This window comes from Bufo bufo, chromosome 6, assembly GCF_905171765.1.
Source record: "Bufo bufo chromosome 6, aBufBuf1.1, whole genome shotgun sequence".
Lineage (NCBI taxonomy): Eukaryota > Metazoa > Chordata > Amphibia > Anura > Bufonidae > Bufo > Bufo bufo.
Window position 1 is genome coordinate 197794105 of NC_053394.1, and position 27026 is coordinate 197821130.

The 27026-nt window shown below is 45.1% G+C and overlaps 1 protein-coding gene across 1 annotated transcript in view; it reads left to right on the forward strand.

Annotated features, from left to right (window-relative positions):
* The window catches only part of C6H10orf71 (chromosome 6 C10orf71 homolog), a 522054-nt gene extending 495563 nt beyond the window's left edge, over window positions 1-26491 (forward strand). The window contains exon 3 of the mRNA XM_040437446.1: window positions 21827-26491. Within this exon, the coding sequence (XP_040293380.1) occupies window positions 21895-26316 (4422 nt within the window). The 5' untranslated portion in view covers window positions 21827-21894 and the 3' untranslated portion in view covers window positions 26317-26491. The remainder of the gene's footprint in view (window positions 1-21826) is intronic.
* The last annotated feature ends 535 nt before the right edge of the window (window positions 26492-27026 follow it).

The window sequence follows — 27026 nt, forward strand, 5'->3', positions numbered from 1 at the left end:
AATTGAATTCTATTATACAGTATCTCAGACAGACAGGCCCTTCAAAGGGAACGGGCAGTGGCCAAAATGTTTCTGTCGCAGGCAGCAGAAGAAGGGGGGGGGGGGTGGCAGCAGGAGTTGCAGTGAGAGGCCTGAGCTTCCAGTGTCATCTAGCAGTATTGTCTGGACCAGCAACCCAGCGTTGCTTCAATGGTAACTTTGTCGCAAGAGAAATCAGACACCCCCAGCCATGAGTCAGTGGGTTCCTCTGACATGACTATTAGTTGGCATAGCCCGAGAGCAGGCCTTATGCCCCCACCTGTCCTGAACCTTCCTCTGTCATTTTCTGTTCCCTCAGAACGAGAAGCATTATATGCCGTAGGCTCGGCTCCACTTTTCAGCGAGGACGAGCTACTAGAGGACAGTCAGCAGCTACTGCCCAGCCAAGATCTGGAGGAATCAATTGTACTAGAGCTCTACTGGACCGTGAAAGTCAAGTGGGCGTGTGGACACAAGGCGCAAGGTCACAACCAGGTGTTGAATATATATATAAGGTTTATAAATAGAGTTGAGCGGACACCTGGATGTTCGAGTTCGGCCGAAATTCACAAAAAAGTTTGAGTTCGGGACCCGAACTTGAACCCGAACCCCATTGAAGTCAATGGGGACCCGAACTTTTGAGCACTAAAATGGCTGTAAAAAAGTCATGAAAAGGGCTAGAGGGCTGCAAATGGCAGCAAAATATGGATACGAGCATGGCAAGTGCTCTGCAAACAAATGTGGATAGGGAAATGACTTAAAATAACATAAAATACTCAAAAATAAAAAATAATAATCTTGATCTTGGAGGACGAGGTCCATATGGAGTAGAAGGTGGAGGAGGCTGTGGATGTGGCGGTGGAGGATGAAGAGGTAGCCTACACTGCTTTTTGATTTTATTTTTTATTTTTAAATGTTTAAATTAGGGTACACCCCAAAACATTGGGAAATATAACCTGTTATAACCCCCTCCAGCCGTGCTAAACAAACGTTCAGACAATACACTGGCTGCAGGGCAGGCCAGCACCTCCAAGGCATAAAGGGCAAGCTCAGGCCATATGCCCAATTTGGACACCCAGAAGTTAAAGGAGCAGACCCATCAGTCAGTACATGTAGGCATGTGCACACATACTGCTCCACCATGTCGCAAGTCCCTGTGATGTCCATGATCCAATTGGATATCTGACCTGGCCCTCTCCTGGATTACATCATACCTTACAGAACGGACATTTTGCGTCTCCCACTCCCGCACCACCTCCTCGTCTCATTCCCTCTCTGTTGGTGTCCCACAAGGCTCTGTCCTAGGACCCCTGCTCTTCTCTATCTACACTTTTGGCCTGGGACAGCTCATAGAGTCCCATGGCTTTCAGTATCACTCTTATGCTGGCGAAACACAAATCTACCTCTCTGGTCCAGACATCACCACCTTACTATCCAGAATCCCACAATGCCGATCTTCCATATCATCCTTTTTCGCCTCTCGCTTTCTAAAACGTAACATGGATAAAACAGAACTCATCATCTTTCCCCCATCTTGCTCAACCTATCATGATCAATGGCTGCACACTATCCCCGGTCAACCAAGTCCGCTGCCTTGGAGTGACCTTGGATTCTGCCCTATCCTACCGGTCACACATCCAAGCCCTTTCCTCCACCTGCCGCCTCCAACTCAAAAACATCTCCCACATCTGCGCTTTCCTCAACTTTGAATCTGCGAAAATGCTTGTACATGCCTTCATTATCTCCCGCCTGGACTACTGCAACAATCTTCTCTGTGGCCTCCCATCTAGCACTCTCGCACCCCTCCAATCTATCCTCAACTCTGCTGCCCGACTAATTCACCTCTCACCCTATTACTCCTCTGCCTCTCCCCTCTGCCAATCCCTTCACTGGCTCCCCATTGCCCAGAAAATTCACTTCAAAATAATAACAAATACATACAAGGCTGTCCACAACCTGTCCCCTCCCTACATCTCTGAGCTACTTTCCAGATACATCCCCACATGCACTCTCCGATCCTCAAAAGACCTCCTTCTCTCCTCTCCTCTTATCACCTCTTTCCACAATCGCCTCCAGGTTTTCTCCCGTGCATCCCCCACACTCAGGAACTCGTTACCCCAACATATCAGACTCTCACCAACAGTGGAATCCTTCAAAAGAAACCTGAAAACCCAACTCTTTAGACTAGCCTACAACCAGTAACCCTGCTGCCTCTATACCACCATGGCCAGCATCACCCTCACCTACTGTGTCCTTTTCCTATACCATGTAGATTGTAAGCCCTCATGGGCAGGGCCCTCTCTCCTTCTGTACCAGTTTGTAACTCGTCTTGTTCATGATTAGTGCAATTGTCTCTATTATGTATATGCACCGCTTATCATATGTACAGTGCTATGGAATGAATGGGGCTTTAATAATAAATAATAATAATATCTGCTCTATCAACTTTCGATGTTCTTTTTTGCGCCTACCATGTTAGAGGTGAATCAGGGTTCCACGCCGGCCAGGGAGTGTGAGAAAGGGAGACCACATCCAAGGGAGGTCAATGGCTGCAATGTGATCAAGCTGAAATGTGGGACAAGTTATTAAAGCAGAAGGATCAAATAAAAAGGCCAATTAAAGAAGAATTTTAGAAATTTAAGTCCCTGTCAACTATGCAGAGCAGGGTATTTTCATCGCCAGAAATGGGTTAATGTCACCCACCAATGGAACAGATGATTTTTATAAATTTCGGTCCCTGTCTACTAGGTAGAGCAGGGGTATATCATAGCCAAAAACTGGTGAATGTCACCCGACAATGCAACAGACAAATTTGTGAAATTTATTAACCTGTCTATTAGGTAGATCAGGGGTATATCACAGCCAAAAATAGGTGAATTTCACCCGAAAATGTAACAGACAAATTAGTGAAATTTGTTTACCTGTCTACTAGGTAGAGCAGGGGTAAATCACAGCCAAAAATTGGTGAATGTCACCCAAAAATGTAACAGACACATTTGTGAAATGACATAGAATAAAATAAAATAAGATATGTACAAATTAAAAAAAGCATCTTGATGTATGAGGTGGAGGTCCAAATGGAGTAGGAGGTTGAGGAGGCGGTGGACGTAGCGGTATAGGTGGAAGCGGCGGGGGAGGAGGACGAGGTAGCCAACACTGGTTTTTGGTTTTAATTTTTTGGAATTTTTTTTAAATTAGGGTACACCCCAAAAGAGCGGGACATATCAAAAGTACAACAATGAGCAATTGCGCTGGAGAATAACAATGGCTGGGTAAGGCCGGTATACATGTCTATTCTTCGCAAGGTACGGACAAGTCCTGTGGGATCCATGCCTGGTTCATTTTAATGAATGTGAGCTTGTCCACATGGGCTGTGGACAGGCGGCTGCGCTTGTCTGTGATAACGCCCCCTGCCGTGCTAAACACACGTTCAGATAATACACTGGTTGCAGGGCAGGCCAGCACCTCCAAGGCGTAAAGGGCAAGCTCAGGCCATGTGCCCAATTTGGAGACCCAGAAGTTGAAGGGGGCAGACCCTTCATTCAGTATGTGTAGGCATGTGCACACATACTGCTCCACCATGTTGCTGAAATGCTACCTCCTGCTAAGACGTTCCATATCAGCTGGTGGTGCTGGTTGTTGTGGAGTGCTGACAAAGCTTTTCCACATTTCGGCCATGCTAATCCTGCCTTCTGAGGTGCTGGTGGTGCCCCAGCTGCGTTGGCGACCTCTTCCTCGTCCTCTGCCTTGTGCTTCCACTGTGCCCCCGCTGTCAGGTGGGAATGCCACCTACCAGCGTGCGCTCGTACTCGCGCATCTTACGATCACGCTCCAGTGACGGAATTAAGGACGGTACGTTGTCCTTGTAACGGGGATCCAGCAGCGTGGCCACCCAGTAATCAGCAAAAGTTAGAATGTGGGCAACTCGGCGGTCATTGCGGAGACACTGCAGCATGTAATCGCTCATGTGTGCCAGGCTGCCCGGAGGCAATGACAAGCTGTCCTCTTTGGGAGGTGTATCATCTGTTTCCTCTGTATCCCCCCAGCCACGCACCAGTGATGGCCATGAGCTGGTTTGGGTGCCACCCTGTAGTGAACACGGTTCCTTCTCCTCCATCTCCTCCTCCTTATCCTCCACCTCATCATCCTCCAGAACTGTGCCCTGGCTGGACAATTGTGTACCTGGTGTTTGTGGGTGCAAGAACCCATTCTCGGAGCCACTTGTGAATGACTGGTCGGAAACCCTATGAAATGATCCCTCTTCCTACTCCTCCTCCTGTGCCACATCCTCTTCCATCATCGCCAGAAGCGTTTTTTCAAGGAGGCATAGAAGTGGGATAGTAACGCTGAGAACAGGTCTCGCATGTAGTGATTGGTGGTGAAGTGGTGCTGTTCCGCAGAGCGACTCACCCGTGTGTGCTGCGGCTGAAACTCCACTATCACCTGCTGCTTGCACAGTCTGGCCAGCATGTGCAAGGTGGAGTTCCATCTTGTGGGCATGTCGCATATGAGGCGGTGAGCGGGAAGGCCGAAGTTACGCTGCATCGCTGACAGGCGAGCAGCAGCAGGGAGAGACCGCCAAAAGCGCACACAGACGGCCCGCACTTTATGAAGCAGCTCTGACATATCGGGGTAATTTTTAAGGAACCTCTGCACCAGCTAGTCCCAGAGCTGCTACGAGATTTCGCCCATTATCGCACACCACCAGGCCGGGCTTGAGGCTCACTGCCAACAACCACTCATCGATCTGTTGTTCCATGCCCGTCCACAGCTCCTGCGCGGTGTGGGGTTTGTCCCCCAAACAGATAAGGTTTAAAACTGCCTGCTGTCGTTTACCCCTGGCTCTGCTGAAGTTGGTGGTGAAGGTGTTACGCTCACCAGATGAGGAGTCGGTAGAGGATGAGGAAGTGGAGTAGGAAGCAACAGGAGGTAAACTGAAATGCCCTACAATCCTCGGTGGTGGAAGGACATGCGCCAAACTGCTATCCGCCTAATGCCCAGCCGCCACTGCATTTACCCAGTGTGCTGTTAGGGAGATATAATGTCAATGACTGTGCTTACTGGTCCACGTATCCGTAGTTAGATGGACCTTGCCACAGATGGCGTTGCGCAGTGCACACCTGATTTTGTCCTCCACTTGGTTGTGCAGGGAAGGGATGGCTCGCCTGGAAAAGTAGTGGCGGCTGGGCATGACGTACTGTGAGACAGCCACCGCCATAAGGCTTTTAAAACTATCCGTCTCTACCAGACGGAGTGACAGCATTTCAAATGCCAGTAATTTAGAAATGATGGCATTTAGGGCCAGGGATCACGGGTGGGTAAGGGGGTACTTCCTCTTCCGCTCCAGTGTTTGGGAGATGGAGAGCTGAACGCTTCTGTGGGACATTGTGGAGATGCTTGGTGACCCAGGTGGTGGTGTTGCTGGCAGATCCTCTGTTTGCGGGGTGGCAGGTGCTACTGTCACTCCAGAGGTGGATGAAGAGGCCGAGACTGCAGCAGAAGAGGAAGCAGGAGGAGCCAGAGACCTTTCTTTGTTTTTGAGGTGTCTACTCTACTGCAGCTCATGCTTTGCACTTAGATGCCTGGTCATGCAGGTTGTGCTCAGGTTGAGAATGTTTATGCCTTGCTTGAGGCTCTGATTGCACAGCGTACAAACCACTCGTGTCTTGTCATCAGCACATTGTCTAAAGAACTGCCATGCCAGGCAACTCTTGGAGCTGGCTTTGGTGGGCTCGGTCCCTTGCTGCGTTTGGCAGTAGCAGGTGTACTGTCTAGGGGACGGCAGCTCCGCTTTTGCACCCTGCTCTCTCTTCTGCTGTGTTGGTGGCTCTGTGCGGTGGCTCTCATCTTGAAACATAATTGGTTGGGCATCAGTGCACTCAATCTCTTCCACTTCTGGGGCAGGGATAGGTGGATGGCTCTGGGAAACCCTGTTAGCAGAGTAATTAAAAAGCAGAAGAGACCGCTGCATGACTTGGGGCTCAGACTGCTTGGCTGATTTGCAAGGGGGTGAGGTGAAAGACTAATAGACATCGGCTGTAGGTGCTAACTGATCTTTCAGCAGGAGACTGGGTGGGAGACAATGTGAAGGAACTGGAGGCACTGTCAGCAACCCAATCTACTATCGCCTCTACTTGTTCTGGCCTCACCATTCGTAGAGCCGCATTAGGCCCGACCAAATACCGCTGAAGATTCTGTCGCTTACTCGCAACTGAGGAAGGTGTTTCACTTGTGCGTGTAGCTGGCACAGATCGACCACGTCTTCTCCCTGCAACTGGAGCTCCACCAACAGCACCACGACCTGGGCTACGTCGCTTATTTGACGCTCCCCTCAATCTCCTCAAATTTAGTATTTCTCCCAAAATGGGTATTTTTTTAATAACAGAAGATAACAGCAGTATCTAAAGAGTGTATTTCACACTGACAGATGCCTCAAAGGCTGCAAATTTAGTATTTTTCCCAAAATGGGTGTTTTTTTTTAATAACAGAAGATAACAGCAGAATCTAATGCATGTATTTCACACTGACAGATGCAGCAAAGGCTGCAAATTTAGTATTTTTCCCAAAATGGGTGTTTTTTATTTTTTTATAACAGAAGAGAACAGCAGTATCTAACGCGTGTATTTCAAACTGACAGATGCCGCAAAGGTTGTAAAATTTTGTATTTTGCCCAAAAAGGGTGTTTTTTAAAACCAAGGAAAATTATTGCAATATTTTAAGCTTAAATTTCACACTGACTAATGCTGCATAGGCCCCAGATGTAGGGTATTGCAAAAAATGGGTGCTTTTTTAAACCCAGAAAATTATTGCACTATTTCAAGCTTAAATTGCACACTGACAAATGCTGCAAAGGCCACAGATGTAGGGTCTTGCCAAAAATGGGTGATTTTTTTTAACCCAGAATATAATTGCAGTATTTCAAGCTTCTATTTGACTGTCAAAAATGCACATATGCTGTGCTGGTGCACTGAACTTGCATAAAATGGCCGCCGTTGCCCACCTAACTAACAGACGGATAAAAGTTATTTTTCTGTGTCACTGGGCTCAGGGCAAGGTAAAAAGATTGTCCACTGCACCCACAAAACAAAATCTAGGTAGATCGCTGAGTTAACAAGCACTTCAGATTAAAGATTCTGTCCTATTCTCTCCCTCACAGCAGCAGCATCCGATCCCTACACTAATCAGAGCAGAGTGACGTGCAGCGCTGCGTGATTCCAGCTTATATAGAGGCTGGGTCATATGCTGCACTGGCCAATCACAGCCATGACATTATTAGGTATGGCTGTGAAGGCTTCTAAGGGCACACAAGTTAAATGCTTGTTGATTGGCTGCAATTAACCACCTCAGGACCGCCGTACGCAGGATTGCGTCTTTGCGGCGGCCCTGCTCTTCTGGGTGGACGCGCCGGTGCGTCCTCTCGCGAGACGCGAGATTTCCTGTGAACGCGCGCACACAGGCGCGCGCGCTCACAGGAACGGAAGGTAAGAGAGTTGATCTCCAGCCTGCCAGCGGCGATCGTTCGCTGGCAGGCTGGAGATGTGTTTTTTTTAACCCCTAACAGGTATATTAGACGCTGTTTTGATAACAGCGTCTAATATACCTGCTACCTGGTCCTCTGGTGGTCCCCTTTGTTTGGATCGACCACCAGAGGACACAGGTAGCTCAGTAAAGTCCCACCAAGCACCACTACACTACACTACACCCCCCCCCCCGTCACTTATTAACCCCTTATTAGCCCCTGATCACCCCATATAGACTCCCTGATCACCCCCCTGTCATTGATTACACCCCTGTCATTGATCAACCCCCTGTAAAGCTCCATTCAGATGTCCGCATGATTTTTACGGATCCACTGATGGATGGATCGGATCCGCAAAACGCATACGGGCGTCTGAATGAAGCCTTACAGGGGCGTGATCAATGACTGTGGTGATCACCCCATATAGACTCCCTGATCACCCCCCTGTCATTGATTACCCCCCTGTCATTGATTACCCCCCTGTAAAGCTCCATTCAGATGTCCGCATGATTTTTACGGATGCACTGATAGATGGATCGGATCCGCAAAATGCATCCGGACGTCTGAATGAAGCCTTACAGGGGCATGATCAATGACTGTGGTTATCACCCCATATAGACTCCCTGATCACCCCCCTGTCATTGATCACCCCCCTGTAAAGCTCCATTCAGATGTCCGCATGATTTTTACGGATGCACTGATAGATGGATCGGATCCGCAAAACGCATCCGGACGTCTGAATGAAGCCTTACAGGGGCGTGATCAATGACTGTGGTGATCACCCCATATAGACTCCCTGATCACCCCCCTGTCATTGATTACCCCCCTGTAAAGCTCCATTCAGATGTCCGCATGATTTTTACGGATGCACTGATAGATGGATCGGATCCGCAAAACGCATCCGGACGTCTGAATGAAGCCTTACAGGGGCGTGATCAATGACTGTGGTGATCACCCCATATAGACTCCCTGATCACCCCCCTGTCATTGATTACACCCCTGTCATTGATCACCCCCCTGTAAAGCTCCATTCAGACGTCCGCATGATTTTTACGGATCCACTGATAGATGGATCGGATCCGCAAAACGCATCCGGACGTCTGAATGAAGCCTTACAGGGGCATGATCAATGACTGTGGTGATCACCCCATATAGACTCCCTGATCACCCCCCTGTCATTGATTACCCCCCTGTAAAGCTCCATTCAGATGTCCGCATGATTTTTACAGATGCACTGATAGATGGATCGGATCCGCAAAACGCATCCGGACGTCTGAATGAAGCCTTACAGGGGCGTGATCAATGACTGTGGTGATCACCCCATATAGACTCCCTGATCACCCCCCTGTCATTGATTACACCCCTGTCATTGATCACCCCCCTGTAAAGCTCCATTCAGACGTCCGCATGATTTTTACGGATCCACTGATAGATGGATCGGATCCGCAAAACGCATCCGGACGTCTGAATGAAGCCTTACAGGGGCATGATCAATGACTGTGGTGATCACCCCATATAGACTCCCTGATCACCCCCCTGTCATTGATTACACCCCTGTCATTGATTACCCCCCTGTAAAGCTCCATTCAGATGTCCGCATGATTTTTACGGATGCACTGATAGATGGATCGGATCCGCAAAACGCATCCGGACGTCTGAATGAAGCCTTACAGGGGCGTGATCAATGACTGTGGTGATCACCCCATATAGACTCCCTGATCACCCCCCTGTCATTGATTACACCCCTGTCATTGATCACCCCCCTGTAAAGCTCCATTCAGACGTCCGCATGATTTTTACGGATCCACTGATAGATGGATCGGATCCGCAAAACGCATCCGGACGTCTGAATGAAGCCTTACAGGGGCATGATCAATGACTGTGGTGATCACCCCATATAGACTCCCTGATCACCCCCCTGTCATTGATTACCCCCCTGTAAAGCTCCATTCAGATGTCCGCATGATTTTTACGGATGCACTGATAGATGGATCGGATCCGCAAAACGCATCCGGACGTCTGAATGAAGCCTTACAGGGGCGTGATCAATGACTGTGGTGATCACCCCATATAGACTCCCTGATCACCCCCCTGTCATTGATTACACCCCTGTCATTGATCACCCCCCTGTAAAGCTCCATTCAGACGTCCGCATGATTTTTACGGATCCACTGATAGATGGATCGGATCCGCAAAACGCATCCGGACGTCTGAATGAAGCCTTACAGGGGCATGATCAATGACTGTGGTGATCACCCCATATAGACTCCCTGATCACCCCCCTGTCATTGATTACCCCCCTGTAAAGCTCCATTCAGATGTCCGCATGATTTTTACGGATGCACTGATAGATGGATCGGATCCGCAAAACGCATACGGACGTCTGAATGAAGCCTTACACGGGCATGATCAATGACTGTGGTTATCACCCCATATAGACTCCCTGATCACCCCCCTGTCATTGATCAACCCCCTGTCATTGATCAACCCCCCCTGTCATTGATCACCCCCCTGTCATTGATCACCCCCCTGTCATTGATCACCCCTCTGTAAGGCTCCATTCAGACATTTTTTTGGCCCAAGTTAGCGGAATTTTTATTTATTTTTCTTACAAAGTCTCATATTCCACTAACTTGTGTCAAAAAATAAAATCTCACATGAACTCACCATACCCCTCACGGAATCCAAATGCGTAAAATTTTTTAGACATGTATATTCCAGACTTCTTCTCACGCTTTAGGGCCCCTAGAATGCCAGGGCAGTATAAATACGCCACATGTGACCCCATTTCGGAAAGAAGACACCCCCAGGTATTCCGTGAGGGGCATATTGAGTCCATGAAAGATTGAAATTTTTGTCCCAAGTTAGCGGAACGGGAGACTTTGTGAGAAAAAAATAAAAAATATCAATTTCCGCTAACTTGTGCCAAAAAAAAAAAATTTCTATGAACTCGCCATGCCCCTCATTGAATACCTTGGGGTGTCTTCTTTCCAAAATGGGGTCACATGTGGGGTATTTATACTGCCCTGGCATTCTAGGGGCCCCAAAGCGTGAGAAGAAGTCTGGTATCCAAATGTCTAAAAATGCCCTCATAAAATGAATGTGGGCCCCTTTGCGCATCTAGGCTGCAAAAAAGTGTCACACATGTGGTATCGCCGTACTCAGGAGAAGTTGGGGAATGTGTTTTGGGGTGTCATTTTACATATACCCATGCTGGGTGAGAGAAATATCTTGGTCAAATGCCAACTTTGTATAAAAAAATGGGAAAAGTTGTCTTTTGCCAAGATATTTCTCTCACCCAGCAAGGGTATATGTAAAATGACACCCCAAAACACATTCCCCAACTTCTCCTGAATACGGCGATACCACATGTGTGACACTTTTTTGCAGCCTAGGTGGGCAAAGGGGCCCATATTCCAAAGAGCACCTTTAGGATTTCACAGGTCATTTACCTACCTAACACACATTAGGGCCCCTGGAAAATGCCAGAGCAGTATAACTACCACACAAGTGACCCCATTTTGGAAAGAAGACACCCCAAGGTATTCCGTGAGGGGCATGGCGAGTTCCTAGAATTTTTTATTTTTTGTCACAAGTTAGTGGAAAATGCTGATTTTTTTTTTTTTTTTTTTTTTTTATACAAAGTCTCATATTCCACTAACTTGTGACAAAAAATAAAAACTTCCATGAACTCACTATGCCCATCAGCGAATACCTTGGGGTCTCTTCTTTCCAAAATGGGGTCACTTGTGGGGTAGTTATACTGCCCTGGCATTCTAGGGGCCCAAATGTGTGGTAAGGAGTTTGAAATCAAATTCTGTAAAAAATGACAAGTGAAATCCGAAAGGTGCTCTTTGGAATATGGGCCCCTTTGCCCACCTAGGCTGCAAAAAAGTGTCACACATCTGGTATCTCCGTACTCAGGAGAAGGTGGGGAATGTGTTTTGGGGTGTCATTTTATATATACCCATGCTGGGTGAGAGAAATATCTTGGCAAACGACAACTTTTCCCATTTTTTTATACAAAGTTGGCATTTGACCAAGATATTTATCTCACCCAGCATGGGTATATGTAAAAAGACACCCCAAAACACATTCCTCAACTTCTCCTGAATACAGAGATACCAGATGTGTGACACTTTTTTGCAGCCTAGGTGGGCAAAGGGGCCCATATGCCAAAGAGCACCTTTCGGATTTCACAGGTCAATTTTTACAGAATTTGATTTCAAACTCCTTACCACACATTTGGGCCCCTAGAATGCCAGGGCAGTATAACTACCCCACAAGTGACCCCATTTTGGAAAGAAGAGACCCCAAGGTATTCGCTGATGGGCATAGTGAGTTCATGGAAGTTTTTATTTTTTGTCACAAGTTAGTGGAATATGAGACTTTGTATGAAAAAAAAAAAAAAAAATAAAATCATCATTTTCCACTAACTTGTGACAAAAAATAAAAAATTCTAGGAACTCGCCATGCCCCTCACGGAATACCTTGGGGTGTCTTCTTTCCAAAATGGGGTCACTTGTGGGGTAGTTATACTGCCCTGGCATTCTAGGGGCCCAAATGTGTGGTAAGGAGTTTGAAATCAAATTCAGTAAAAAATGACAAGTGAAATCCGAAAGGTGCTCTTTGGAATATGGGCCCCTTTGCCCACCTAGGCTGCAAAAAAGTGTCACACATCTGGTATCTCCGTACTCAGGAGAAGGTGGGGAATGTGTTTTGGGGTGTCATTTTATATATACCCATGCTGGGTGAGAGAAATATCTTGGCAAAAGACAACTTTTCCCATTTTTTTATACAAAGTTGTCATTTGACCAAGATATTTATCTCACCCAGCATGGGTATATGTAAAAAGACACCCCAAAACACATTCCTCAACTTCTCCTGAGTACGGGGATACCAGATGTGTGACACTTTTTTGCAGCCTAGGTGGGCAAAGGGGCCCATATTCCAAAGAGCACCTTTCGGATTTCACAGGTCATTTTTTACTGAATTTGATTTCAAACTCCTTACCACACATTTGGGCCCCTAGAATGCCAGGGCAGTATAACTACCCCACAAGTGACCCCATTTTGGAAAGAAGAGACCCCAAGGTATTCGCTGATGGGCATAGTGAGTTCATAGAACTTTTTATTTTTTGTCACAAGTTAGTGGAATATGAGACTTTGTAAGAAAAAAAAAAAAAAAAAATCATCATTTTCCGCTAACTTGTGACAAAAAATAAAAAGTTCTATGAACTCACTATGCCCATCAGCGAATACCTTAGGGTGTGTACTTTCAGAAATGGGGTCATTTGTGGGGTGTTTGTACTGTCTGGGCATTGTAGAACCTCAGGAAACATGACAGGTGCTCAGAAAGTCAGAGCTGCTGCAAAAAGCGGAAATTCACATTTTTGTACCATAGTTTGTAAACGCTATAACTTTTACCCAAACCATTTTTTTTCTACCCAAACATTTTTTTTTTATCAAAGACATGTAGAACTATAAATTTAGAGCAAAATTTCTATATGGATGTCGTTTTTTTTTGCAAAATTTTACAACTGAAAGTGAAAAATGTCATTTTTTTGCAAAAAAATCGTTAAATTTCGATTAATAACAAAAAAAGTAAAAATGTCAGCAGCAATGAAATACCACCAAATGAAAGCTCTATTAGTGAGAAGAAAAGGAGGTAAAATTCATTTGGGTGGTAAGTTGCATGACCGAGCAATAAACGGTGAAAGTAGTGTAGGTCAGAAGTGTAAAAAGTGGCCTGGTCTTTCAGGGTGTTTAAGCACTGGGGGCTGAGGTGGTTAAATTGCGGAACAACAAACCGGAACCCAAACTTTTACAGAAAAGTTTGAGTTCAGGGTCCAAAAATCCTTAAGTTCGGTACGAGTGTTCGTTCGCTTAACCCTATTTATAAACCTTATCTATATATTCCACACGTGGGTGACCTTGCGCCTTGTGTCCACGTGCTCACTTGACTTTCACGGTCCAGTGGATCTCCAGTACAATTGATTATCTGGTCGGCGGTCTGTCCACTGCCAAAGGAGTCTTTGGACGGAATCGGCAGCACCAACCAGTAACCTGTAATTTCTCCAGCTGGCCTTCATTGGAGTTTCACCCAAGACTGGTGCAACCTAAACAGGTGAGCATAATTAAATCACCCGTGTTTGAAGGACACCCTATATCTGACATACTAACCCTATGAGCACCTTTCTCTCCTTGTGGCCATCACTTGCAAGATCTGGAGGAGACATCCGCCGCTTCCTCCAGTAGGTGGGCAACTAATGATGATGAGAGTCAAGTGGGAGCAGGTGTTGTGACCGATCAGGCTCCTGGCCCTAAGACTGTTGTAGGGGACTTCAGTGACATGCAGACAGTAGCAGATGATGATGATGATGTAGCCGATCGCAATTGGAAGCCGGGTGAAGAAGGGGCTTCATCATTATCATCAGAAGAAGAGGGTGGCAGCTTGTGTGTGAGCCAGCAGGGTGGCAGTGAGTCAGCAGGGTGGCAGCAGTGGGAGGTCAGGAGCCAAACATGCTTGGGGTAGACCACCCACTTCGCAGAAGCCTACCGGCCTGGAAAGTACCAGTGCAGGGGTTCAAGGAGGCAGCAGTAGCAGGCAGTCAGCACAGAGTGTTGGGGGGAAAATTCCATCCTTGGCGGTGTGGCAATTTTTTGTTAGGCCTCCGGAGGAGGAGGAGAACATGGCCATTTGCCGAATTTGTGGGCAGAAGGTGAAGCATGGCCAGGGTGCCAATGTTGGCACCACAGCCCTGCGTCAACAGATGCAGTGTCACCATAAAGTGGCCTGGGAAAACTGTGGCTCCAATGTGGTGGTCCAGCCTGCCACAGCAACCACTGCTTCACTCAGTGGCTGTCACAGTTTTGTCACGGTCTTGTTGTGCGCCGTGACACGTTTGCCATGTATGCTGGTTGCCAGGGGCAACGCATTGTGGTGCAGCATGTTTGTGCTTTCCTCCTTCTTCTGGTTCTTTCTCTGTCTGGTGCTGGAGGGGTTAACTTATTGGCTAGGTGTGTTCTGGGTGTGGCCTCATGACTCTTCTTAATATGGTGCTGTGAGCGTAAGGTCAGTAGTTTTCCAGCCTTGGTGTGTGCTGGAGCTATGCTCCTGCCCTGGATATTCCATCCTTCCAGTGTGAGGGCCACCTAGTAAGACAACGAGGTCATCCGATGTCATCCTTATGTATTTTACCATTCCTTCCCTTGTATATCTTTGGTGAGGGTTTATGTACTGGGTGTTTTGTTATGTCTAGTGTTGTGTTCCATGTCTGGTCTGTTTGGTGTGTTGTCCAGCATGGTTGCTAGACATTCCCCTGTCTTTCTGTGCCATCAATGAGAGGGCCCCTGGGTTCCCCGGAGTGGGAACCACAAGTCAGTGAGCAGATCTGCCTGGGGCCGCCATGCATTCGGTCTGCATGGCGGTCCAGGTAGTCTTGGTGCTGGTGTTCCACCCTGTTGCTGCAGCAGGTAAGTGCTTGTTGTTACGGTGTGTTGTCGTATCACTGGGTTCTTGCCTGCCAACCCATTTGCTGCTCACTATCCTCCCTTACCCTTGCATTTTGGCCTGTGAGACTCCTTTTTGTCCGCGTTCTGGAGGAACAGGTCATCTCTAGCTCCTAACCTTTATTCAGGGATCATCAGGGAGACTCAGGGTCCGAGGTTCCTGTGTATGAGCCCACCCACCATCTGGGTCTGCTCATACGGTTAGGAGTCAGGGCGAGGATTAGGGTGGCTTAGGAGGTGACCTCCCTTTTTTTTATGGTGTCCAGGACTAGCTGCTTCCCCGTTTACCCACGCTATATGGTGGGGAGTTTTCCCTCACTCCCCACTGTGACAGTGGCACGCACCCAATTTCATGCAGTCAAGGTTCCACCAGCTGAGCCAAAGGGAGCTGTCTGTCCTTCCCATCATCTGCTGGTCCTGAGGCTCCTGCTCCTCCTACTCCTTGTCACTCATTCTATTAGCAATCAATCACCGAAGTGATTGCCAAGAGACAACAGTATGCATGCACTCATCCAACGGCGCAGAAGCTGAACATTCTCCTGGCCAAGTTGCTGGTGCTGCAGTCCCTTCCTTTCCAAGTGGTGGACTTTGCACCTTTCAGAGAACTGATGGCTTGTGCCGAATAGAGGTGGAGAGTCCCAAGCCGTCATTTCTTTGCCAAAAAGACAGTACCAGTCCTGCACACACATGTAGAACAGAAGGTGGGCCAGTCCTTGAGCCTCTAGGTGTCTGCGAAAGTGCACAGCAGCGCTGACGTGTGGAGCTATAACTACGGTCAGGGACAATACATGTCCCTTACAGCCCACTGGGTCAATGTGGTTTCTGCACAGCAACACCAGCAACTTGGCCAGGTAACGCCGCTTCCGCCTCCATGTTACCACGCCATCGGTCCAGCGAAAATGTCCGCCTCTGCCTCCTCATCCTTTACAGTGTCCTCAGCCTCCACTGCAGGGACAATTCACAGTGCCCCTCCAGCATACCACATGTGCAGGGCACGGCAGTGTCACGCTGTTCTGAACCTCGTTTGCCTGGGCGAATGGAGTCATACAGGGGAGGAACTGCTCCATGTCCTTCAGCAAGAAATCAAATCCGGGCTTTCTCTGTGACAACTGAAAATCGGAACCATGGTGACCGACAACGGGAAGAACATGGAGTAGGCGCTGCATCAAGGAGGGCTGAGTCATGTGCCCTGCATGGCACACGTGTTTAATCTGGTTGTAAAGCGGTTCCTGAAGTCTTCCACCCATCTGCAAGAGATCCTAAAAATGGCCAGGAAACTCCCCTGTATAACTTTGATGTCAGCCAGTGGCAGCTCATGCGTGACACCTGCCATTTGCTCAGGCCCTTTGAGGAGGCCACATTATTTGTCAGTCACCAGGACTAAGGGATGAACAATGTAATTCTGCTTCATGTCCTGGAACAGATGCTGGTAAATATGGCTGGTCAGGGGACTAGAGACGTGGCGCCTAGATCTTATTGCCACATGAGCCCTGTGGGGGTGAACTGGAGGAGGACATTGGAGCACAAGCAATGTGTAGCATAATGGGTGTTTTTTTTACACAGGTGATGGGAGAGGAGGTGCAGGAGCAGTCAAAGAAGCTACAGGGCGATGAGAAAGACGAGGCAAAGGACCCAGACACACAGTGGCAGTATGCAGTGGAGATGAAGGCAGGGAGTCCCTCCGAGTTACTTGCACAAAAGGTCCGCTGCATGTTTACTTGCTTGGGTAGTGACAGCGGAAGCATAGGGATGACTTCTGGCTCTCCACCCTGTTAGATCCTCGCTACCGGTCCAAAATGGGGGCCTTTTTTACACCCGCTGAGAGGGAGGACAAACTGAACTACTATAGAGACATCCTATGTAGTCAGTTGGCCGCTGCCTATCTGCGCCATCGTCCATCCTCTCGCAGGTCTGACCGGGGGGGCCCTCTGCGCTCACGTTCCACTGCCATGGCTGCTGGGGAGGAGGGGTGGGGTGGCAGGAGCAGTACCAGCTCCATCAGCAGCAGCCTGAGTCTACAGTCGCTGATGAGCAGCTTTCTTCACCCACATAGTGAAGAAACTACTCACCAGCAGCTAGATGTAGAGCAGAACCTGAACCAGCAGGTGGTGGCATACTTGGAGTGCACCCTGCCAGCCGTCATTGAAGATCCACTGGACTACTGGGCAGCCAAACTGGATTTGTGGCTGCAACTCGCCGAGTTTGCCCGGGAAAAGCTGTCGGAACAGGCCAGTAGTGTGGCATCAGAGCGGGTGTTTAGTGCAGTGGGGGCCAAAGTTACCCCAAGAAGAACTCGCCTGTCCACCGAAAATGTGGAGAGACTGACCTTTGTCAAGATGAATCAGGCGTGGATCAGCCAGGATTTCCACCCACTAATTCCTGGTGCATCAGACTAGATCATCCATGGTGCCACACCAAAACTTTGACAAAAGAGACTGGTTACTTCTGACTACCTGCCTTAGCTACTATTCTGATGCTGCCACCCGCTTGATGCCACACATCTGATGCCAAGTGCTCCTTCTTTCACCTACCATCTTCAGCGGGTACTGTTATTGCCACTCACCTCCACACTATTTCACCTTGCCACTCTATGGTCTCCTCCTACTGCTGCCACCTCCACACTATGTCAATTTGCCACTCTGTGGCCTCCTGATGCTGCTGCCACCTCCACACTATGTCACCTTGCCACTCTGTGGCCTCCTGATGCCACCTCCAAACGATGTCACCTCTCCACTCTGTGGTCTCCTGATGCTGCTGCCACCTCCACATTATGTCACCTTGCCACTCTGTGGTTTTCTCATGCTGCTGCCACCTCCACACTATGTCACCTTGCCACTCCGTGGCCTCCTCATGCTGCTGCCACCTCCACACTATGTCAATTTGCCACTCTGTGGCCTCGTGATGCTGCGGCTACCTTCACACTATGTCACCTTGCAGCTCTGTGGTCTCCTCATGCTGCTGCCACCTCCACACTATGTCACTTAACCACTCTGTGGCCTCCTGATGCAGATGCCACATCCACACTATGTCATCTAACCACTCCGTGGCCTCCTGATGCAGCTGCCACCTCCACATTATGTCACCTTGCCACTCTGTGGTCTCCTCATGCTGCTGCTTCCTCCACACTATGTCACCTTGCAACTCTGTGGCCTCCTGATGCTGCTGCCACCTCCAAACGATGTCACCTCTCCACTCTGTGGTCTCCTGATGCTGCTGCCACCTCCACATTATGTCACCTTGCCACTCTGTGGTCTTCTCATGCTGCTGCCACCTCCACACTATGTCACCTTGCCACTCCGTCGCCTCCTCATGCTGCTGCCACCTCCACACTATGTCAATTTGCCACTCTGTGGCCTCGTGATGCTGCGGCTACCTTCACACTATGTCACCTTGCAGCTCTGTGGTCTCCTCATGCTGCTGCCACCTCCACATTATGACTACCTGCCTTAGCTACTATTCTGATGCTGCCACCCGCTTGATGCCACACATCTGATGCCAAGTGCTCCTTCTTTCACCTACCATCTTCAGCGGGTACTGTTATTGCAACTCACCTCCACACTATTTCACCTTGCCACTCTATGGTCTACTCCTACTGCTGCCACCTCCACACTATGTCAATTTGCCACTCTGTGGCCTCCTGATTCTGCTGCCACCTCCACACTATGTCACCTTGCCACTCTGTGGCCTCCTGATGCTGCTGCCACCTCCAAACGATGTCACCTCTCCACTCTGTGGTCTCCTGATGCTGCTGCCACCTCCACATTATGTCACCTTGCCACTCTGTGGTCTTCTCATGCTGCTGCCACCTCCACACTATGTCACCTTGCCACTCTGTGGCCTCCTCATGCTGCTGCCACCTCCACATTATGTCAATTTGCCACTCTGTGGCCTTGTGATGCTGCGGCTACCTTCACACTATGTCACCTTGCAGCTCTGTGGTCTCCTCATGCTGCTGCCACCTCCACACTATGTCACTTAACCACTCCGTGGCCTCCTGATGCAGCTGCCACATCCACACTATGTCATCTAACCACTCCGTGGCCTCCTCATGCTGCTGCCACCTCCACACTATGTCACCTTGTCACTCTGTGGTCTCCTCATGCTGCTGCCACCTCCACACTATGTCACCTTGCCACTCTGTGGTCTCCTCATTCTGCTGCCACCTCCACACTGTCACCTTGCCACCCTGTGGTCTTCTGATGCTGCCACCACCTCCAAACTTCTTTATCTGGCCACTCTGTGGTCTCCTCATGCTGCTTCCACCTCACCACTGTCATAGGGCCACTCTGTGGACTTCTCATGCTGTCCCTCCCTCCCCAGTTTATGACTGGGCCACTATTTAGCCTTTTTGGCTTGGCTGACATCATCATTTAATTGACCCTTTTTCTGATCTGTCAGAAGGAAGTAAAAATGAGACGCACCACGGATCCTCTCTGTGTAGCAGCTGTAAGGCCTGTACGATCCCATCAGAATTGGCTTATGATTTTGTAGCCAAAAGCAGGAGTTTGTACAAAACACAGAAGACTTGCAAATATTCCATTCATGTGTCATCTCTGTTTTGGATCCACTCCAGCTTTTTTTTTGCGTTAGCAATACTGATAGATTACTGACCAACTGCTGACCGAGTGAAGGCGGATGCTCCACAGACAGCATCCATTTTTTGTGGGGTATTGTTCTGACGGATCATAGGAAGGGCAAAACAATCAGTTACGTCAACACAAAGTTACTGCTGACTCCCTCTCCACTCTGTCGGGGGGGGCTCTACTTGTATAAGCGTTTAATAGAACAGGTTCTGTTGCCAACTATGTGGAATAAGCTGACAATGGTGTAAAAGGAGTGCGCTTCTTCTTGGCGTTAACTTCGACCTGTAAGGCTGAGTTCATACTTAGGTTATTCGGTCAGTTTTTGCTCCTTGACTGCCCACATAAGTGAAGTGTGCAGTGATTCTTAGAGCGATGCCTGTCATCTACATGTCATATGGACTCACAGTATTATTTCACTACCAAAGCAGACTCCCTATGCGTGTTACTGCAAGGCAAATATATTCAGATGAAACCAATTTTTTCCCAAAAAATTTGACGAACCAGCAAATTGAATTTTAGAAAAATTCGCTCATCTCTAACTATTTTTGCAGGTATCACTATCTGTTTTAAAAGCAGAGAAATAAAAATTTAGAAAATTGCAAATTTTTCAACTTTTTGGTAAATTTGGTATTTTTTCTAAATAAAAATGAAATATTTTGACTTAAATTTACCACTGTCATGAAATACTATATGTGACGAAAAAAACATTCTCAGAAGGGCTTGGATAAGTAAAAGCGTTTTAAAGTTATCACCACATAAAGTGACACATGTCAGATTTGCAAAAAATGGCCTGGTCCTTAAGGTGAAAAATGGCAGGGTCCTGAAGGGGTTAAATACATGAATTTTGAAGTCATAAATAATAGTGTTATGTATTTATCTTTTTCCACATATACATGAAATGTTATGGTAATGTAAATGTAACTTTAGAGGTACTCTGCAGTGAGTTTTACATTATGATCTTTCATTAGAAAGACATGCAGACAAAAATGTTCAATAGTGGTGTACTAAAATACAGTTTTTACCTTGTTTAGCTTTAGTCATGACTTTTTAAAAGAAACATTACTAAGAAAATGGTCCTAGAACTACTTCTATAGAGAACACCAAGTCTAGGTACTGCTTAAAGGGATTCTGTCATCAGAAATTAGCCCTATAAGCTAAACATATTGCAATGTCCCTTGTAAAACACTGAATCCTAAAGTGAGTTTATCAAATGCCCCTGTGGCTCTATATTCATAAAAAGCGGTTTATATCACCTGTCAATCACTTAAAATGTGTCCAGGGGGACGTCTCATGGTGAAAGGTGCCCGGCCGTTTAGGTGCCCAGCGCCGCCTTCTGAGCTGAAATTGCCGCCCTTCCTTTCATTTGATCCACCTACCTCAGATGACTAACCTTCCTTGTGCCCAGCCGTGCCCAGCCACGACCGCCTGTGAAGGAGCCCAGCACCGCCTATGTCTCCTCCTTGGACACATTTTTAAGTGATTGACAGGTGATATAAACCGCTTTTATTGGGAAGTGGTTTGATAAACTCACTTTAGGATTCAGTGTTTTACAAGGGACATCGCCATATGTTTAGCTTATAGGGCTCATTTCTGATGACAGAATCCCTTTAAGGGAAAACCAAATAAGACATAAATCTCATTTACTGTGAAGGATACAGTTGTAGTAAATTACCAGGTCAGAACACAACTACAATATACGAACCATATAATGGAGGACACACTGAACTCTGGGATGTATATAGTTTACCATTATTTCATTTAGTGTATGCATATAAAAAGGTGTTCAATATAGGTAATGGTTCTTTGATGCTAGAGAAGTCAAACTATGGAAAGGACTACCAGTAAATGCAGTGATGGCAGATATAGTGACAGCAATAATGAAATAGTATTGGAAGTTATTTTTAATATAGTAGTAAAGATAGTGTAATTGCTCACTCCTGTGTGCATCTCCTCCTATATACAGTAGATATTTCCTCGTTATCTGGCACATTTAAGTATTAAGTATCCAAATCATGTAAAATCTCCAGAAAACCTTCAATATTTTAGATTTTTTGCATAATAATACATTTAATTTATAATGATATAATAGATATCCTTGGCACATTTCCCATTTGTTGTAAAAAGGAAAAAAAAATTTTATGTTAAATAATGGAAATCCCATCTAGTTTAATTTATTGTCTTTTCTCTACTCATAGGATCCAGTAGGAGACTGACAACATTTCAGACATTTGCCGCCCAGATTTAATAAAAATTATTTACTGGCATGCTTCGTTACAAAAAGCATAAGAGGCAGGCTGATGGCCTTGGAACAAGTGTGACTCTAATGGATGACACAGACCGGGAAGTGAGCAGTTTCACAGACCGAGCTTTTAGGAGTTTATGTGTTGCAGAAGAAGATCTATTTAATGATGTTCCTCACTTGCCCTCCCCTATTAGAGGAATGCCACTTTCAACTAAGTACCACCTAGGAATTTTTAACCTTTCAGTCAGAAAAACGCAACCCTTGGCACAGTTACCCACCACTTCACATCAGCGTAATAAGTGGGCTCCAACATTCCAGCCTTTGCTTAACTATGCAAAAGTAGGGTTGACTGATGTAAAGACCAACAACAGCATTCTATGTGCCCCTGTGCCAAGAGGTTATAAACAGCATTCAAAAGTGTCATCATTGATAAAGACATTTGATAATATTGAAAATGAGATACCAGATAACTGTCCTTTGCCCACGCTACTTCATTTCTCTAAAGCTTCTCAAAGAGACATGGAAGCAAGTCCTATTAGTGAGACTGTAGAAAAAATTGACACCAGTGGTGCTTTACTGCTAGAACCTATCAATTCAGATGTTTCTAATTTTAATGAAAGTCACTTACACCGACGTACTGCCAGAGAAGTTTTTCTGGAGTCACAAATGGAAATTTGTTCTCAGATTTTAAGATCTCCATCACTTTCTTCAGGTTCACCATTAGCTGATCAAGTTAAACAAGTGGTAAAACAAACAGATTCACTGAGAAGGACAGCTTTTCTACATAGTGAACATAGCGCCTTTAAATCGTGGAGTGATATCAATAGGAAAATGATTGGAGATGATGAAAGTGACAGTTCAATACCAGGGACACCTCTTATTCCTAGAAGAGCAACCCCCTGCTCACCTTTACTTCAAAGAACAATAGCTGGAATGAAGGCAAGAGATGGAGGAATGGAATTAGGTTGGACTTCTCCTGCTTCTTCAGTATCTAGCAGTTTTGATGCTAATCAAATGCTAAGAACTGTGCCTCCACTTCCTAATAGAAAAAACACAAAACTAAATAAAGACTATAGCCTTAAACAAGCAAGACCTCCCCTACATGCAAGACCTCAAGATTTAATGAAGGTATATGAAGGACATTCATCAACTACAGAGCAAGTGAACTGGATAATTAAATCTAAATCACCAGATCAACACAGTCAAGAATATCAACCTAATCATGGGGCACAATTGAGTAATGCATCTCAAAGTTTTGTAAAACAAAATGAGAAAGGCCAAGCAAACATAGCTGTCACACAGCAGACTGAAATATCTCAAACAAAAAGCAAAGGAGAAGTTAAGGAACTGGAGAAAAACAAGCCACCCCCTGGAAGAATAAAAACATTAATACAGGAGATAAAAAAAGAAGCAATTAAAGAAATGGTACAAGTTCACTTTATAGACAAGAAGCATACCATTAGAGATTTACCAAAGGATGGATCTAATGATGTCCTTGCTACACTAGAAAAATCACCACAGAGCTCTAATACTCTATCAAGCATAAATGATCATATACCCCCATGGAGAAAAACAAAAAGCAGTAATAAGATTGTATCTGACAAGAAGATTCCAAGTACAAGTATGGTCACAGGAGAGATTATTGTAGCTCAACCCCATGAAACTGTATTTGTATGTAAGGATGACAATGTTTTAGAAGAAAAACCATCATCTTTTAACATTTCACATCTTTTAACTCCAGTTATAAGAAGAAAAAACATTTATGAAGCTTTAGAAGAAAACATAATAATAACCTCTCCAATTACAATTAAAAATATAGATCAAGAAGACCAAACAGACATTGGTTTATATAAAAAAAGAGATGATTATAAATCTAAGGCAACAAGTTTGCTATTCAACTTGAAAGATATGAGAAAAAGAGTCAAAAGCACATATAATCCAGTCACTACTGCCAGAAATGGCTTTGAAAAGACTTTGGTAACAGATATTAAAATTCAGGAGGGTGTGGCTCACTTATCAGAGATCAATGCATTGGTTTATGAAAATGAAAGTTCAAATCAAACACACTTAGAAGAACATTTAAGGCCAACAAAAGAAGTACAAATCAAAAGTGACGTTGCTGGAAATGAGTATGAGAACCGTTTATGCCTGAGTGCCATGGATCAGGGCACCGTATTTCAGAATGGAGAAATCCCTAAAGATAAAGTCATGTCAGATTGCAAATGTATGCTTATTGAGAATGCAGCCTCTGTATGTCTTACTACTAATGACAATGATATCAAGAAAAAAATTGATTATTCTTCCCTGAATGTATATTGCAAAGCAGATACTTATGTAAGTGGGGGGCATACAGACTATAATCAAGACTCTTTAGCTTGCCTAAAAAAAACAGAAGTCAATACTTCACCAAAAAGAGAAAATCCAACAGAAGACAATAAGGATGATGAACATATAGATGTTCTATCCAATCCATGCGTTTGTGATTTAGAAAAAATCATGGTGAATGATTTAAAACAATCAGAGCAATGTTTTCCATTCAAAGTGGATCAATGGGCTGTTGATCGTGATGAAAATGAAAAGCAAATTGTTAAAGAGGATGAAACTAAAAACATTTTACAGTATTTTTCTGTTAATAGTAGCAAAGGAGTAGATGTAATAGAGAGCAAAAGAATGTCTGAAGTTTTAGAAGATCAAATTGGAAAAGATGACCAAGTTAAACTGACAGATGAAAAATTAAGAGCAGAAAATATATGCGATGAGGAATTTCTAAGGCCATTATCCTTAACACCTTTTAAACCAAATTTATTTCACTTAAAAGATAATAAAATAAAATTTTCTCCAGTTACAAAGTCAGTGAAACTTCCTCTTTTCAGGAGTCTTTCTGAAGATTGCTTGGTCTTCAAGAAGTTAGAAGATAGTAACTTTCCATGGAGAATAGGAGACCTGAGAGAGACAAAAGAAAGCATTGGCATAAGTACTGATATACTCTGCATAAAGAATATGGAAATAGGTAAAGTGACTCAACATCAAAAGCAACTAATGGTAAGCGCTACCTCAGAATCTCCAAAACAAGAAGCCATAAAGTATAATCAAATAAAGTCTCAAAAGGAAGAAGCAGAAGACCATATATTGAATGAAGATAATATTACTAATGCTGAGAAAAGGAAACATAGAAGTAGAAATAAAACAGAAGAGTCAGATGGTATTAAAATGACATACAGTAGTGGGGGTAACAATTTATGCTTAGAAGAGTCCTTCTTTCATCCAGTTGAAACTTGTGTCTCAGAATGTAACACTTTGATTGTGCATAATGCAAGTGAATATTTGAAAGAAATAATAAATGGAGAACCCATAGGCTGTCCTTGTAATGAAGCTGAAAACACAAAATATTCTCCCATTGATAATGAACATTTGCAGTTTGAGGATAGTGTCAGTTTTGCACAAGACATTGCCTGTTCAAGCATAACAAGTCCCATGTCAGAGAGTTTGACTTGTTCCATTGTAGCCAGCCCCATGTCTATAAATACACAAAGTTCTGGCTTCACTACTGCACTTTCTGCTTTGGAAGATATGCCAAGTCCACCCTTAACAAGTTCAAACACAAGAAATGGAAAGTCTAGTTTATTGCTTCCTGTGGTAATTCCAACAGACTCTGAGCCTAAAACCACTTACTTAGCCAAACAGGAAAAGGAATCATTTTTAGAATCACAGAAGATCAATGCAAAACCTCCCGCTGTACCTCCTAAAACAGAAAAAGCATTACGTCGTGCCAAGCGTCTGACAAAAAAACATAGAAAGACTGAGATCCCTCAAAGGGTACAAGAAAGCGACTTTCAGGAATCTGACAATCTAGATCTTTCACCATTAGGTAATGTTACACCAGGTCAGGTTACACCACAATCATGTCACAAATTATTGCCATACATATCCAACTCCTTAGAGCATGAAGACATTGTTTCTGAATCATCAACTCCATCTTTTCCCCTTACCCAACGTAAAATTCTTCAGGACCCTGATTCTGGTCAGTACTTTATGGTCGACATCCCTGCTTGCTTGCGTATTAAAACTTTCTATGATCCCGAAACAGGAAGATACTTGCAAATGTCTGTACCTTCATCAGAAAGGGAAAGCCCAGAATTAGAAGTGTCCAACAGTCCATATATGATATACCCCAGGGTAACTCATGTACCAGTTTCATCCATAGCATCATTCAAGGGAAAATCAAAGCTCCTGAATAATGATAATGTCAACACTTGTGAAAGGAAACATTTATGGAATGACAAAGTGGAAGATTCTTTAAAAATGCATAATTTCATACATTGTGATTCCCATGACCAGAGAATGACAGGCACTCCAGTTAGCAGAGACAGAATTACAAGTAGGAGTCCAGATATTATCTCAATGAAGGATATAGATGACTTTGCAATGGAAGCAGTTTCATGAAATTTGCATTAAACTTTAAAAAATGAAAAAGCACAAATAAAGCAGTGCAACAAACAAGCAAAGGTTAGATATAAATAGCACATGTGAACACATTACTATTAACACCAAATTCTCATGTCACCAAAATTAATCAAGAGACAATGGTAGTTTATTTTATGCATTATACATTTGTCAAAAAAACCTCTATTGACTTGACGCCAGGGATTACACCTCTGACAACAAACTGTCCATTGTTCACATACATTTATTGAAAAGTGTATTTGGGTGAATCACTCTAGCACTGGTGCAAACCTCAAAGTGGAAAATCTGATGCAACAAAGAACACCTATGTTCCATTGAATTAATCAAGATAAAAGTGTATTTGTACTATATGTTTACAACCATACATGTTATATGCATAAAATATGCATCGATTTTGGTTGATTGTGCTTGAATCCCTGTCACTATAATTTTGTTACATAGGCAATGTTGAACTTGGCACAATAAAGTTTGTCAGCTGCTGCCCTAGTGCATTTTCTATCAGTGATTCTCTCTAGTATATCATAGTCTTTAATGCATAGTTTACCAGTACTATTTTAACTTTTAATGCCTTCTGTTTTTAACACAGATTTTCTTGATGCTAAAGATCTTAAAGGCTATATACACCTTTAGAACATTTTTTTTATTATTCATTTACATGTATTTATGGCTAAAAAGTTTTTTTGTAATAG